The sequence below is a fragment of the Callithrix jacchus genome, chromosome 5, assembly GCF_049354715.1.
Source record: "Callithrix jacchus isolate 240 chromosome 5, calJac240_pri, whole genome shotgun sequence".
In the NCBI taxonomy this organism is placed as follows: domain Eukaryota; kingdom Metazoa; phylum Chordata; class Mammalia; order Primates; family Cebidae; genus Callithrix; species Callithrix jacchus.
Window position 1 is genome coordinate 11,499,223 of NC_133506.1, and position 17,274 is coordinate 11,516,496.

The window sequence follows — 17,274 nt, forward strand, 5'->3', positions numbered from 1 at the left end:
ATAACAACAAAAACTATACAGCTAACATTATTCTTAATTGTGAAAGACTGAATACTTACCCCCCTAAGACCGGGAACAAGGCAGGATATCTGCTCTCACCACTCTTATTCAACATAGTGCTGGAAGTTCTAGCCAGTGCAATAAGGTAGAAAAGGGAATAAAAGGCATACACATCAGAAAGGAAGAAATTAAACTGAGCCTATTTGCCAACATCAACATCTACAACAACAAAATCCCAAAGAATCTTCAAATTTCCAGAATGAGTGAGTTCAGCAAGGTTGCAGGATATCAGATACACGTATATAAATCAACTGTATTTTTATAAATTAGCAATGAACATAGGAACACTGAAATTATAAATACAATGACATTTACAATTGTTAAAAAAAAAAAAAAAGAAAGAAAGAAATACAGGCCGGGTGCCGTGGTTCATACCCGTAATCCCAACACTTTGGGAGGCCAAGGCGGGCTGATCACCTGAGGTCAGGAGTTCGAGACCAGCCTGGCCAACATGGTGAAACCCCCGTCTCTACTAAAAATACCAAAAAATTAGACTTGTGTGGTGGCAGGCACCTGTAATCTCAGCTACTAGGGAGGCTGAGGCAGGAGAATTGCTTGAACCCAGGAGGCAGAGGATGCAGTGAACTGAGATCACCCCATTGCTCTCCAGCTTGGGCAACAACAGCAAGACTCCGTCTCCAAAAAAAAAAGAAATACAAAGAATTAAATATAATAAGACAACAGATATGTACAGGACTTGCATGCTAAAAATGACAAAATGCTGATTAAAGGAATCAGGTTAAGAGCTAAATAAATGCAGAGACATACTGTGTTCATGGATTTGAAAATTCAACATAGTAAAGATATTCTCTCCAAATTGATAAATAGGTTTAACATAATTCCTATCAAAATTCCAGCAAATTTAGGCAGAAAGACAATTTTGAAAAAAGAAGACTAAATGGAGAGGAATCAGTCTATTCAATGTAAGAACTCATCATAGCCCAATCAAAACATTGATTGGTTTTGGCAAAAGAACGGATGCACAGGTCAATGGAACAAAATGAAGAACCCAGAAACAGACCTACACAAATATACCCAAATGATTTTTGAGAAATGTGCAATCCTTTCTCAGTGGAGAGAGTATAGCCTTTTCAACAATTAGTGCTAGAACAATGGTACAACCCTAGGCAAAAAATTGAATCTTGATTTTTTTTTTTGAGACGGAGTTTCGCTCTTGTTACCCAGGCTGGAGTGCAATGGTGCAATCTCGGCTCACCGCAACCTCCGCCCCCTGGGTTCAGGCAATTCTCCTGCCTCAGCATCCTGAGTAGCTGGGATTACAGGCACGCGCCACCGTGCCCAGATCTTATACTAACACAAAAAACACTCAAAATGGATCATGACCTTAAACATAAAATGCAAAACAATGATATAGTTACAAAAAACACAAAAGAAGATATTTGTGATCTAGGATTAGGCAAAGACTTGACACCAAAAGCAAGGCGCATAAAAGGAAAAATTGATACACTGAAGTTAACTGCAATGAAAATTTTTTTTGCCTTGAAAGACCCTGTCAAGAGGATAAAGAAAGAAGCTAAAGACTAGGCAAAAAAAAAAAAAAAAAAAAAAAAAAAATTGCAAACCATATGCCTGACAAAGGGCTAATAACCTAAACAGGAAGTCAACAGTAAAAGAAATAACCAATTATGGGTTGAATTGTGTTCTCAAAAAGATATGGTGAAGACATAACTCTCAGTACCTCTGAATGTGATTTAATTTGAAAACAGAGTTGTTGAAAATATAATTAAGATGTAATTAAGAAGTTAAAGTTATACTAGAGTAATCCAGTATGACTAGTATCTTTATAAGAGGAAAAGAGACACAGAGATTCAGGAGGAGAGAATGCTGTGTGATGTCAGAAGCAGAGACTGAAGGACTGCTGGCTGTCATCAGAAGCTTGAAGAGAAGCATGAACAAATCCTTTCTCAGAGCCCTCAGAAGGAACAACCTTGCCAATTTTTTTTTATTACAAGATTTTTTTTTTTTTAATCAGCCTTCTTAGTAGCTGGGACTACAGGAGTGTACCTCCATGCTCTGCTAATTTTTTTATTTTTAGTAGAGATGGGGTTTTACTATGTTGCCTAGGCTGGTCTCAGACTCCTAACCTCAAGTGATCTGCCTACCTTGGTCTCCCAAACTGCTGGGATTACAGGTGTGAACCACCATGCCCAGGCTTTTTTTTTTGAGCTCTATCACCTAGGCTGGGGGGGCAACCTCTGCCTCCTGAGTAGCTGGGATTACAGGCATGTACCACCATGCCTGGCTAATTTTTGTATTTTTAGTAGAGATGGGGTTTCACCATGTTGGTCAGGCTGGTTGTGAACTCCTGGACTCAAGTGATCCTTTGGTTTTCCAAAGTATTGGGATTATAGGTGTGAGCCACTGTGCCCAGCCACCAACATCTTGATTTCAGACTTCTACACCCCTGAACTGTGAGACAATATTTTCTGTTGTTTTAAGCCACCCAGTTTATAGCACTTATGTTAAGGCAGCCCTAGGAAACAATTCAAATAGAAAATAGGCAAAGGAGACATTTCACCAAAGGGAATATACAAATGGTAAATAAGTACATGAAAGTATGTTCAAAATCATTAGCCATAATGGGAATAGAAATTAAAGACACAATGAGAAATTACTAAAATATACTTAACCTATCAGAATGGCTAAAATAAACAATTTTAACAACATCAAATGCTGGCAAGAATGCAGTGAAACTAGAGCATTTTATCTTGTTGATGGGAAAATAATATGGTATAGCTACTCTGGAAAATACTTTGTCAGTTTCTTGTAAAATTAAACATGCAGCTGCCATACAACTCAGCAATTACACTCCTGGGCATTTATTCCAGGGAAATGAAAACTTATGTTCACATACAAACATCAACACAAAGGTTCATAGCAGCTTTATCTGTAATGGTCTAAAATTAGAAACAACCCAAATATCATTCAATGGGTGAATGATTAAACAAACTGTGGAGTATACACATCATCAAATACCACTCAGCAATAAAAAGAAACAAACTATTGATAGATGTAATAATCAGGATCACTTTCAAGACACTATGGTGAATGAAAAAAGCCAATCCCAGAAGGTTATATACTGTATAAGTACACTTATTTTGATGTACTCTAAGAAATCCCTGATGTGACAGAAACCTTCTTTATCTTGACTCTATCAAAAGTAATATCCTGGTTATGATATAGTTTTACAAAATGTTATCATTATGGGAAATTGTGAAAAGAGTACATAGGATCTTTCTGTTCTGTTTCTTACAGCTGCAAGTGAGTCTACAGTTATCTCAAAATAAAAATTTTAATCAAACAATATACAATGGCGCAACATGTACACGGGTCTGATGGAAAAGAACTGTGATGCTAGAACTGTATATCCAGCTAAACTGTCTTTCATTTGTAAGGAAAAAAGAAAAAAAAGAAAGAAGGAAAAAGATATTTTCAGACATGCAAGTACACTTCTTTCTCTATATACAGGTATGCAATCCTTCCACTGATTAAAACCCCCCACAGTAATCTAGATTAAGGTTTCAGATTATTTCAGCAAAGCATGGAAGATGGAATGAAGAGACAAAAGTTAAGTTGTACTAATAGTTTCATTTTGAACGGCTATACTACTTAATTGAAAAAGTTGTTAGAGAAGTATAAGTCTAAATATGTATATTAAAATGTAGGAAGCCACAAACAGGATGTAAAATTTTCATTACTAGCAGAGAGGAAAAAGCAGCAAAGAAACCTGGATAATGTCAGCAAAATACAGAAAGGTAAAAAGGGGATGAGGGGGAGTCATAAGAAAGCAAATGATAAAAATATAAAATAAAATGGTAGGAACAAAATGAAAAATAAATTATAAGAAAAATAAATGGTTTAAATCCTCCCATTTAAAAAAGGCTCTAGCTCCCATGTTTTGGCACACACACAAAAAACCCCAGAAGGACTCTAGGATGAACAGAAGCTAGTTAATGGGTATAAAAATACAGTTAGATAGAAAAAATAAGTTCTAGTATTTTATAGTGCAGTAGGGAAATTGTAGTTAATACTTTGCTGTATTCCAAACAATGAAGAAACTAATGAACGGAGAAAACTAAATTTTTTTTTTTTGAGATGGAGTCTCACTTTGTCACCCAGGCTGGAGTATAGTGGCACGATCTTGGCTAACTGCAAATTATGCCTCCCAGGTTCTATCAATTCTTCTGCCTCAGCCTCCTGAGTAGCTGGGATTACAGGTGTGTGCCACCACACCAGACTAATTTTTGTATTTTTAGTAGTAGAGACAGGGTTTCGCTGTGTTGGCCAGGCCAATCTCGAACTCCTGAACTCAAGTGATCCGCCTACCTCAGGGCGGATTACAGGCATGAGCCTCTGTGTCCTGCCAAGAAAACTAAACTTTAAAAATTAAAAAAATTAATGTATATTTCAAAATAGCTCGAAGAATTTGCAATGTTCCCAACACAGAGAAAAGGAAAATATCTGAGCTGATAGATCTCTGTTACCATGATTGAATCATTATACATTGTATACATGTGTAAAAAGATCACATGTACCCCAAAATATGTACAGCTATGCTTTAATCAATAGACTCTAAAATTATATAAATATTCAGCTATATTACAAGAACACACTTTAAATTATTCTAAGATATTTTTAAATGGGGGATGCAATAAGAAAATGAACACAATAAATAAAAAAAGAAAATAAACAAAAATATAGCAGGAAAATATTAACAGAAAGAAAGGAGAAATGCTAATCACTTTTTAAAAAGTAGAAATGAAAGAAAAAAGTTATACAAACATGTTTTATAGTGACAGAAATATTAATCTCCAAATGAGATGTAACAAAAAAAGAGGACATAAACAATACCATTAACAAATAATATGTATGGCTGAGTGTGGTGGCTCATACCTATAATCCCAGCAGTTTGGGAGGCCGAGGTGGGTAGATCACCTGAGATCAGGAGTTCAAGACCAGCCTGGCCAACATGGCGAAACCCCATTTCTACTAAAAATACAAATATTAGCCGGGTGTGGCAATGTGCACCTGTAGTCTCAGCTATGGTGGGAGGCTGAGGCAGAAGAAACACCTGAACTCAGAAGGTGGAGGCTGCTGTGAGCTGAGATTGTGCCACTGCACTCCAGCCCAAGCAAAAGAGTGAGACGCCGTCTAAAAAAACAAACCAAAAACAAATTATATATATAGTGTATATCTATGTATCTATATGTAGAGTGGATATATGTGTGTGTGTGTGTATATATATATATACACATATATAAAACTTTGTGTCTTAACAAAGAAAATACCTTTTCATATGAATCTGGAAACATCTACATTTAGATAAACTAATTATTATGCCATAGGAACATTCCAAAGAACAAAACTCTTAGAGGCCACAATATGTGACTACGATGTGTAAAATTAATTCAACAATAAAAAGATAAACAAAAGAAAAATACTTATAAATTCAAGAAATAATCTTTAAAGTTACTTCAGGCTGGGTGTGGTGGCTCATGCCTATAATCTCAGCTCAGCACTTCGAGAGGCCAAGGCAGGCAGATCATCTGAGGTCACGAGTTCGAGACCAGCCTGGCCAACATGGTGAGACCCCCATCTCTACTAAAAATACAAAAATTAGCCAGGGGTGGTGGCAGGTGCCAGTAATCCCAGGTACTCAGAAAGCTGAGGCAGGAGAATAGCTTGAACCTGGGAAGTGGAGATTGCACCATTGCACTCCAACCTGGGTGATAAGAGTGAAACTCCATCTCAAAATAAAATAAAATGACTTCTGTCTAGCAAGCAAAACAAATCATAGACCATTTAGAGGTTAATTATATTGTGGGAAAAGTCTCACACTGAGAAAAACAATCCATAACCTTCAATATGGGAAGAGGATTCTTACAGGCTACTGTGTAGGTATATAAATATAACTGATTATATTAATCTAAAAAGAAAAATGAAAATAAATGAACACAAGAATTCTATTCTGGAAAGCAGAAGAACAAATCAAACAAAATAAGCCAGAAGAAGAAATTAATAAAGTTCAAACAAAAATATATGAATTAAAACAAAAAATGAAAGGAACAGAAATCAACTAACCAAAACATGAAGAATGAGAAAGATAAACAATATTTTTATGCAGAGATTTAAAAACATCCATGAGATAATTTGAGTATTAATTTTTAAATGTGGAATAGATTTTATAGGAATATAAATAACCAAAACTGGCTCAAGAAGAAAACTTGAAAATATAGAAATGTCTTCATAAAAAAGGCTTTAGACTCTAATGGCAATGGAATTAGAACTTACTAAACTTGCACAGATAATTAGTCTGCTGTACAGTAATCCCTGCTTATTGACAGTGGGTATGTTCACAGACCCCCACTGGATGCCTGAAATCCTGGACAGTAGTGAGCCCTGTATATACTAAGTTTTTCTGAACTGATAACCAAGACTCTAATGGTCAGATGGTATACACAGCATGCACACACTGGACAGGGGATGATTCATGTGCTGGGGGAGATGCAGTGAGCACAACAGCTTGAGATTTCATTGCAGTCTCAGAATGGCAAACAATCTAAAACTTACAAATTGTTTTTGGAATTTTCCATTTAATATTTTCAGACTACAGTTGACCATGAGTAACTGAAACTGCAGAAAGTGAAACTGAAAGTAAGGGGGAACTACTATAAACTGATTCAGAGTATAGAAAAATGATGGAACATTCCAACTCATTTAAAGATGTAAGCATAATCCTCAAACTAAAACCACAACTTTACAGCAGAGTTCACAAACTCAAGGCCTCTGGGCCATATCTGGCCTGAAAAAGTATTTTGTTTGGGATATACAAAGTTTTAGAAATTGAGATAATCAAGATTTGGGAGATTTAACATAAAATTAGCAATTTCCAGCTCTATACAGAAAAAAGGTTGGATCTGATAATCCTGGGTTCCATTCCTGCATGGCAAAAACAGCCTGGAACTGAGTGGTCTCTGCTCCCAGGCTGCCATGTTGTTGCACAATTTGTGTGTGTGTGTGTGTGTGTGTGTGTGTGTGTGTAGGTGTTGAATGCTTACAGGTTACAATGTAAGTGTGCCTAGCCCTATGTCAACAGAATCACCATTTGTCACCATTTCCACCATTCCTTATCACTTCCTAATTCTGGACCAAATGTAGGTTGCCACATGTGCTTAGGCTGTTATTTTCCTCAATGTAAACATTTCTACCTCTATCAAAAATAATAAAAATAAAAGAAATTGATGGTTTCATGAGTTTGCTTTCTAGCAAGTATATTTGGCTGATTCAATTTCTTGCCTGCCTTCTATTGGCAGTGAGCTTGTGCCCTGGCTTTACGATTTCTATCTTTGGTTTCCCCACATCAGATGACAGAAATATCCACTTATATTCTCTTTTATTTGCAGTTTTGTGCCTTAAATTTAAATGTTTAATCCATCTTGAATTTATGGCAGGGAAAAAAGACCTAAAATGGTTTTTCCAATTTAGTCATCTATTCCAACAACATTTAAAACATTCTTTCTCCACTATCTTAAAGTTCTACCCTTCTCAGAGTCAATTCTTTTATTTTTTTGAGATGGAGTCTTGCTCTGTCATCACGCTGGAGTGCAGTGGTGTGATTTGAGCTCACTGCAATCTCTGCCTCCTAGGTCCAAGGGATTCTCCCACCTCAGCCTTCCGAGTAGCTGGGATTACAGGTATGTGCCACTATGCCCAGATAATTTTGTATTTTCAGTAGAGGTTGGTAAAGCCTTGGTAAGGCTGGTTTTAAACTCCTGACCTCAGGTGATCCGCCCACCTCGGCCTCCCAAAGTGCTGGGATTAGAGGTGTGAGCCACCATACCCAGCCATTTTCTCCATTTTTATGTAATGATAAAATCTATTTTTAATGTAAATTATTCTATTATATCTTTATGAGACTTCACTTTGATGGCAAAGAAGAATTTAATTTGATGTCTCATATTCCCTTTTTTTAAAAATTCCTTTCACAGGTATATATTTAAATCTTTTCTTTCTTCCTTCCCTTTCCTCTTTCCTTCTTCCTTCTTTCCTCTCTCCCTCCTTGCTCTGTCGCTTGGATTGGGTGCAGTAGTGCAATCATACCTCACTGCAGCCTCGATCTCCTGAGCTCAAAGGATCCTCCTGCCTCAGCTTCCCAAGTGGCTGGGACTACAGGTGCACGTCACTGTACCCAGCTATTTTTTGAATTTGGTGTTTCCATGAAAAGGATCCCATAATAGAGGATTTGATGAGCCATATGAACTGAGATTCTGGGATTCTCAGAATATTTAAAGAGCTCAGCCTCTTCTATGATTGTACTGGATTCTTGGAAGGGGATGAGTAGGACATAATTTAAAGAATATCACTGCAGGCAGTAATTTACAGTAAACTAGAGAGTATTCACGCTTAAGAGGCTGGCTAAATATCAGAGAAAAATACAAGCAAGCATAGGTAGAGATTATGTAAATTAGGGAAATTAAACAAAACTTTTCCAGATGTACAGGTAACTACATGTGTAAGCATCTTCATCTTCAGCAGCAGCTGCAGCTTAAAATGTAAAAAAAAAATGTTTTTTCGTTTTTGGTGTTTCAGGCTGGGCATGGTGGCTCACACCTATAATCCCAGTACTTTGGGAGGCTGAAGCAAGAGGATAGTTTAGGGCCAGGAGTTCAAGACCAGCCTGGGCAACATGGCAAGACCCCGTTTCTACAAAAAAATTTAAAAATTAGCTAGGTGTGATGGTATGCACCTGTGGCCCCAGCTGCTTAGGAGGCTAAAGTTGCTTGAGCTCAGGAGGTCACAACTGTAGTAAGCTGTGATCATGCCACTGCACTCCAATCTGGCTGACGGAGAACGATCCTATCTCAAAATATAAATAAAATAAAATATAAAATAAAATAAAATGTGTTTCCAGCAGTTGGAATAAACAGCACTTATCATTAATGTTAACCTACTTATTCACTAGAATTAATACAGAGATGGATAATGAAAAGAAGCTCTTTTTTTTGTTTGTTTTTGTTTTTTGAGACACTGTCTTGCTCTGTGGCCCAGACTGGAGGGCAGAGGTATAATCATGGCTCACTGCAGCCTCAACCTCCCAGGCTCCAACAATCCTTCTGCCTTAGCCTCTCCAGTAGCTGCAACTATGGGCATGCACCATGAAGCCCAGCTAATGTTTTTTATTTTCATAGAGATGGGGTCTTGCTATTTTGCCCAGGTTGGTCTGGAATTCCTGAGCTCAAGGGATTCTCCTGCCTTGACCCCACAAAGTGCTGGAATTACAAGCATGAGCTACCACACCAGGCCCATATGAAATTTTTTGAAAACTATTTTGGGTAATAGATATATATTATTTGAAAATGGCTGTATCTTTTCTAATCTTTCAAGAAAACCAACCTGATTGTAAAGAAGAAATTAAAATGATTATTTGCAAGTGATAGTAAAATAAAAAAGAATCTCATCAAAAGAACCAAAAGAATACTAATAAATATATGCAATCTATATTAAGAAATATGAAAGACACCAAACAAGATGTGAATAACTAAAATAATATATCCTCTTCTTGGTTGTAAAGACTCTAAATATTATAAAGATGTCAAGTTTCCTTAAATCTATCAATTTAATGCACATACAATAAAAAATACTGACAGGGTTTGTCTTTTTTTGAGAGGACAAAAGTGGCTGGAGAGGCTAATTCTAGTTTAAAAGTAAAAATGAAAAATGAAAGCACAGCCAGAAATATTCTAAAAAAGAAAAACCTGTGCTGCTGACACTTGAATTGACAAGTTAACAGGACAGAATAGAGATACATATGATAGTTGCTATTTGCCAAATATTTTCAGCTTCCATCTTGTGCATACATGTATGACGGTACTTCCTGGCTCTCTTGTTACGGGGAGGGTCATATGACTAATACTTGTCAGTGAGCTGTGAAGAGAATTGATGTCTATCTCTTTCAGGGTGAACATTTCATTGATGATGTGAGACTCTCCAAGCCCCCTTTCCCTTAGCCAGGACAGCTGGTAATGTTCGAGATGGTGGCAACTCCCATTAGTTTCTGAGTGAGAAGACATGGAGTAGAGCTCTCAGCCAACTCTTGATGAACATGTACCAAAAGGAAGGAAAATTCTTGTTATAAGCCACAAAGATTTTGAGGTTGTTTGTTACCATAGCATAACCTAGCCTATGCTGGTGGATACAAGAAAGTTGAAAAATAGCCCAAATTAATATAGGAATTATAAAGCTGACATTTCCTATTAGTGAGAGAGAGAGAGATGGATTATTCACAAATGATATTGGGACAATTAGGTAGCCAGCTGAGAGAAAAATTAAGATAGCTTTATTCTTTGTATTAAAATATATCTGAGCTGTACCAAAGATTCAAATATTAAAAATGAAATTATGAAAATATTAAAGAATTTTAAAATATAATCACAAAATAGGGAAGGCCTTTCTAAGTATAACCCAGAAGGACTCCCCCAAAAACATCCACAGAAACTTTCTGCTTGGGGGAAAAAAGTACTCTCACACATTATCAGTGGGACTGTAAGTAGAACTGTTGGTCTCCACAAGAGCAACTCGGCAAAATTATACATGCACTTACCTATTGACCCAGCAATTCTACATTAAGGAATTTATCTTTCAGATGTACTTGCATGCATACTCAAAGACACATTTGTACCAGGCTCTTCACACATCCTTGTTTATAAAAGCAAAAGGCTGGAGGCAACCTAAATATGTAACTAGTTAAGTCATAGAATATCACCATAATCTAATGTTTTGCAGTTGTTAAAGAATGATACCAGGCCAGCCATGGTGGCTCATGCTTATAATTCTAGCACTTTGGGAGGCCAAGGTGGGAGGACTGCTTGAGGTCAGGAGTTAGAGACCAGCCTGGGCCAACATAGTAAAAAAAAAAAAAAAAAAAAAAAAAATTTTTAAATTAGCTAGGTATGGTGGCACATGCTTGTAGTCCTAGCTACCCAGGAGGCTGAGGCTAGAGGATCATCTGCGCCCCAGAGTTAGAGACTTACAGCAAGCTATGATCACACCACTGCATTCCAGCCAAGATAACAGAACAAGATCCTATCTTTAAAAATAAGTAAATAAAAAAATGTAGATTTGGCACGGTTCCATGAAAACACTGCTAAGTAAAAAACAAAACAAAAAACAACATGGCTGGGCGTGGTGGCTCACAACTGTAATCCCAGCACTTTGGGAGGCTGAGGTGGGTGGATTACCTGAGGTTGGGAGTTCAAGACCAGCCTGGCCAACATGGTGAAATCCTGCCTCTACTAAAAATACAAAAATTAGCCAGGCGTGGTGGCAGGCATGTGTAATCCCAGCTACTCAGAAGGCTGAGGCAGGAGAATCACTTGAACCTGGGAGGCGGAGGTTGCAGTGAGTGGTGCGAGATCGCACCACTGCACTCCAGCCTGGGCAATAGAGCGAGATTACGTCTAAAACAAAACAAAACGAAACAAAACTTACAGGGCAGTGCATGTGGCATACCACCACATACACTAACTTTGTAGAGACCTTTTTAGACACATACACTAACTTTGTATGTGTCTAAAAAGGTCTCTGGAAAAACACATTAAAAAGTGGTATCTGTGATTGGGCCTCTGACAGGGCTAGGAAGAGAATTACTTTTCATTGAATACCTGTTTATAATATCTTTAGCATTTTGTTACTAGTATGTGTTAATGTTACTTATTAAAGAGAATAAAAAATTTCATTATAAATGGAATTAGAAGAAGATATTTTTATTTTAATTTTAAGAAGCTATTTTAAAAGAAAATGTTTGGCAGGGTGCAGTGGTTCACACCTGTAATCCTAGCACTTTGGGAGGCCGAGGCAGGCAGATCACGAGGTCTAGAGTTCGAGACCAGCCTGACCACATAGTGAAACCCCGTTTCTATTAAAAATGCAAAAATTAGCCGGGCATGATGATGTGCACCTGTAATCCAGGCTACTCAGGAGGCTGAGGTAGGAGAGTCACTTGAACCCGCAGGCGGAGGTTGCAGTGATCCGAGATCATGCCATTGCACTTTAGCCTGGGCTACAGAGCAAGACTCTGTCTCAAAAAAAAAAAAAGAAATGCTCCCAGTTGTTTGTAAAGATTCATAGAGATTTTAAAATTTTGATTCTTATTTAGTCGATTTAGTTGAAAATCCTGGCCTTTTCTGGATAGACGTAATGAGGAAAAATTATCACGATTAGATACTTCACAAATATCCTGTAGCTATCTGTCTTAAATCAGCATTTGCTTAGATAAGGTAATCATTTAATGATCATTTTAATTCTTCCTTTATTAATTGTTTCTTCTTAGTTGTCTAGTATCTCTAGAATGACAGTAAAAGTAACATGAATAATTCATTCTTGTCTTAATCTAATGAGATTGCAGTTTCATGAATATGTGTGGCTGTACACACACACACACACACGGAATTTCCATCTATACCTGCTAATACCCTACTTTTTACTGAATTGGAAAATGTACTCCTTGAGAATAACAGAGATCTTACTCATTACTTTACCCACTCAATAACAGTAAACTTTTAAAAGTATTTCTCTTTATTCAAAAGTAAGCACTATTGATGAGCAGCTCTGATTTCACTAGGAAATCTTCAATTTCTTTGATCTCTTTTGGTTTTGGCATTAGATTGAAATTTTTGGAGAAAATCCTGACTGAGCTATGTGAGACTGCTTTAGTAAAGCAGCTAAATCAACAGACAGGAAGAAGAACTAAGATCTGGTTGAAGTCACACTGCAGTACTTTATCAGGCAGAATCAGAGCATGAAGCCAACTGAAATATGGACTTAGAATAAACTTTAGATCCCTTAGATGTACAACAAAAAATATAAAATTTCATCACAGGTACCTGGTAGCAATTTAGTATTTTTGTTGTTGTTGTTCTTTTGTACACGTTAGTATTTTGAATAAGCTCCTTGTTTTCAATTAGTTATACAATGATTGACTTTAGGAAACAAATTAAAAGGCTGTAAGTCTTGTACAATTGGTAGACTGGACATTGTATCTCTTTAGGGGTTCCCTTGAAAATAGCTCCATGAATTCCATTGATGACTTTGGCTTTACATTTCATAGAAACTGACCAATGTGGTATTTTCATATTTGAAATTCTCTTCCTAGTGTCATAATTTCCAAAGCAAGAAGTCTAGACATTGGCTTAAGTCAAAATAATAAGCAAGTAAATCTTTGTATTAAATAGACTGCAGTGTTCAGCTTACTACTTTGTCATATTGGTTTGGGTTCGGATGGATTGTTAATAATAAAAATGTTATAAGCACAATTATAAATATATCATCTATGGATTTTGATTACATCCAGTGTAGCAATACAATTAATCTAGGAAAAATTACCTAAAAAGAGCTAGCCTGAGGTATAATCCCTGAAATTGGAGAACCTTTTCTTTCCAAGTGATTAATTTGGATATTAATCAAAATGAACATTTTACATAGTGCTTTACAGTTTGTGACTAGGATGCATATATATTACTTAATCCTTATAATCACTTTGGGATAGATATTATGCTCCCCAGTGTTTAGATGAAAAACTGAGACTCAGAAAAATCAAATTGGCTGCCCAAACTGAAACCACTAGTTAGTGGTAGAAGGGATTGAAACTCACATCTATCTATCTACTTTTTTTTTTTTTTTTTTTTGAGGTAGAATCTCACTCTGTTACCCAGGCTGGAGCCCAGTGGCCGAATCTCGGCTTACTGCAACCTCCGCCTCCCAAGTTCAAGTGATTCTCCTGCCTCAACCTCCTAAGTAGCTGGATTACAGGAGCCTGTCACCATGCTCAGCTAATTTTTGTATTTTTAGTAGAGACAGGGTTTCGCCATATTGGCCAGGCTAGTCTCGAACTCTTGACCTCAAGTGATCTGTCCGACTTGTCTTCCCAAAGTGTTGGAATTACAGGCATGAGCCACCACACCCAGCCACACATCTGAATTCAAATCTCTTACGCTTCATGAGTACTCTCTTACTTTCCAGTGAGAACCTGCTGCCTTCCATGGACCTTGACAAGCCTGGACTGTACTGGTAGGGTTAGAATGGATACACAAGTAAAAACAGTTTCTGTGGTTGGTTCCCGTGGGCAGTTAGTGTGCTGATGCAACCTGGATCATCTTCATTGCATTAGAGAGCCTCCAGAAAGACCAAAACCATAATTCCTAAATAACTGGCAACAAGGTATATTTTTAAACTTTTTACTTTGAAATAATTTTAGATTTATAGAAAAGTTGCAAGAGTTCCCATATACCCTTCACCTTGCTTCCCCAAATGTTAAAATCTTACATAAGCATAGTAGAAAGACAGGAACTCAACAGATATAATCCTATGAACTAAAATATAGACTTTATGCAACTTTCCCCAGTTTTCCCACTAATATTCCTTTTCTGTTCTAGGATCCCACATTGCATTTGTTGTATCTCTTTAGTTTCCTCTAATCTATTACAAAGAACTGTGTTTTTTAAATTAAAATTAATCAAGGTTCATTTTATTCTGAAAATGTCATGGCACTTCTGCAAACAGCAGTGAATATTTAAAAACCTACCTTGGGAATTGCTGGGTCTATATGATAATCAAGAAAACATCCTGAAATAGAGCCAGAGTAGCCCTAAAGATAGAAAAAGGGTCACTTTTTAAATAAAGGGAAGAATTGGCTGTGACAATCTAAATGCGTCAGTTGTATGTGAGACACCTGCCCATAAGAAAATAAATCAATAATCAGTTACAACTCCCTGGAAAAGCACAGGGTTACATCTACCTCTGGAGTGTACCAGATAGAAATCAATACAACTCTGTTTAATGGAGCAGTCATTAAAGATTTATGTAATTTGTTTCAAATTTAAGGAGTTGAGTTTGTTCAGTCTACAGATGGTAAATTAATAACTAAATTCAAGTATACAAAGGTGATTAGAAGGCACTAAATTTTCTCTACATAGTGACCTCCTTTTCTAATTGGTAGCATTAAAAGTTGCTGAGCTGTCAGTGATCCTAATTCAAACCCAAACCCCTGGGAAAAGTGAGGAATCTATAAACCCTGTTGAAGCTACTCTGGGAGAAATGTCAACAGCGTTCTCTATAAACCTCAATAGCTCACTTCTTAAGGATTCTAGATTGAGAATATTAATTCCAGGACTTTAATGGTGAATTCTTAGTTACCAAAAACAGTACCAGAATTCCTACAGTAGTTTAGAATTCATGAAGACAAAAGACTAGAAGGCATAAACTGTATGTACTAAAAGTGAAATAAAGAAGTTTAGTAAACCATGAGCCCTTCTAGAGTGGTAAAACAGCAACAAGCTAACAAATAAAAAATGGAAGATTCTTTCATTGTACAGGCTTAAAAATGAGAGAAAACAATGTCACTGATGGGTGAGCAATTCATCGGCCAGGAACTGAGAGCAAATTAGAGAAAGCTGCATGGCAAAAAGTGGGTTCCATAAAAGATGTCAGAGCAGAGGCATTAACCTTATAGACTTGAGGTTAGCCACTCCCCACCACTAGGACTATAGGCAAGTCTCAAGGTCCCATCTATAAAATAGGGAGAGTTACCCACAACCACCTCTGGGGTGTGCCTGGTACATAGTGAGTACTCATCATTACCATCAAGGTCTCTTTTTGTTCTCTGGTGTAAGGTTGGCACTGGGGTTAGTGTCTGACTTTTTCTGGGTCAGGAATCATTCGGACATGAGCCACATCTTCCTGGGCCACTCTGGGTTAGATTCACATTTTTGAGCCTGAACCACAAGTAGACTCCTTTCTGAAGTGACAGGGGAAGCATATAGAATACTAAGAAACAGGCATTAGTTTAGCTACATTTCTTCAAAACAATTTCTAGATAGCCAATCTGTATAAATTAAAAGCCTATCTGTTTTTAGATCTAAATTTTGTAGAAGGAAAATTCTATAGCCACAAAATAGTGTCTAAGAAGTTCATGACTAATTCAGCAATCTTCAAATGATTATGAGTCCAGCAAGGTGCGCAGGCTGCCTAGTAGTTTGACACTGGTGATAATTACCTTGCTTTTCTAGATATTATAGTCCTAAGCACTGCCTGAAAGTCTCCCCTTTGTCAACTAGGATTACCTTGTTCTTCTAAGAAAGATATATGAAGATTTCATGTATCTTTAAAATGATTTTAGGCAGGCAATGGAACAACTGAGACAATGAGGCAGATCAAATGCTATTTCAATATTCTAGGGGATGAATTTTATTCTGCTGATTTTATTTTTTCAAAAATTCTGAAAATCGCAATCATTTCAGAACAGTGAATAATTTCCCTCTAAATGAGTTTTAAAGAATCAAGACTTGTAATTTCATTAGCCCTGAAAGCTCTCTTTCCTTTATAAAAATGTTTTACAAGACCACTACTAATCTTCATCACACGAAGCGCTATTATTCTGATTTTATAGATGGCTCTAATGAATATATTAAAGACTATACAAGTTTGTGAATTTTCCCTTCCTTCAAGATCAGAAATGAAAGATGAGTGCCTCAAGTCATATGAAGCTGTGTGAGCTATATGATCCCAGTAAGGTCACAGTATGTCTAGAGTTGGGTCTATTCTCTATTTCATCATCTTCCCCAGGAGCTCACAGACTCACTGGAAAAATTTACACTTAACCAAACTCACAAGAGGTTGGCTCATAAACCATAATATCAACTCCAAAATTCAAACCAGAAAATACATTTAGCAGGTTTCTTTTGGAAGATTCCCTGTACTAACACAATTACAGAAAAAGAGAATGACATATTATTTTAAATATATATATATATATTTTGTAGATATCAGGTCTTGTATATTAGCATAGTCTCTGAAAGGAGATTTCCATTTAGAGAATCAGTATCAGCTATGAGAAACAGAAGGCTCTTTCTCTAGAGGAAGAGACATAGTGGTAGCTGCTCTTTGGTTTTCCCTTTGTATATCATTAACAAGTTTGTAGCAGAGACTGGTGGTTTTCTCTCCTACTCCACCCTCAATATCTGTTCTCACTTTCTTCCATTTATTAGAATTTTTGGCTGGGCACATGACTACACTTCCCAGCCTTCCTTGCAGCTGTGTGTGGCCATATGTCTCAGTTCTGGCCTATGTAAATAATGCACATGAAGTTGTATGGGAATCATGCTTAACAGAACACTGACAGGTGCCTTCTACCTTCTGCTT

The 17,274-nt window shown here is 36.9% G+C and overlaps 1 protein-coding gene across 2 annotated transcripts in view; it reads right to left on the reverse strand.

The window, feature by feature from the left end:
* The window catches only part of RNF24 (ring finger protein 24), an 86,048-nt gene that overhangs the window by 49,548 nt on the left and 19,226 nt on the right, over positions 1-17,274 (reverse strand). Inside the window, exon 2 of one of the 2 annotated variants that reach the window (XM_002747321.6) lies at positions 60-128. The exons of the other annotated variant lie outside the window; for it this stretch is intronic. Within the exon in view, the coding sequence (XP_002747367.1) occupies positions 60-115 (56 nt within the window). The 5' untranslated portion in view covers positions 116-128. The remainder of the gene's footprint in view (positions 1-59; positions 129-17,274) is intronic. 2 annotated transcript variants of the gene reach the window in all.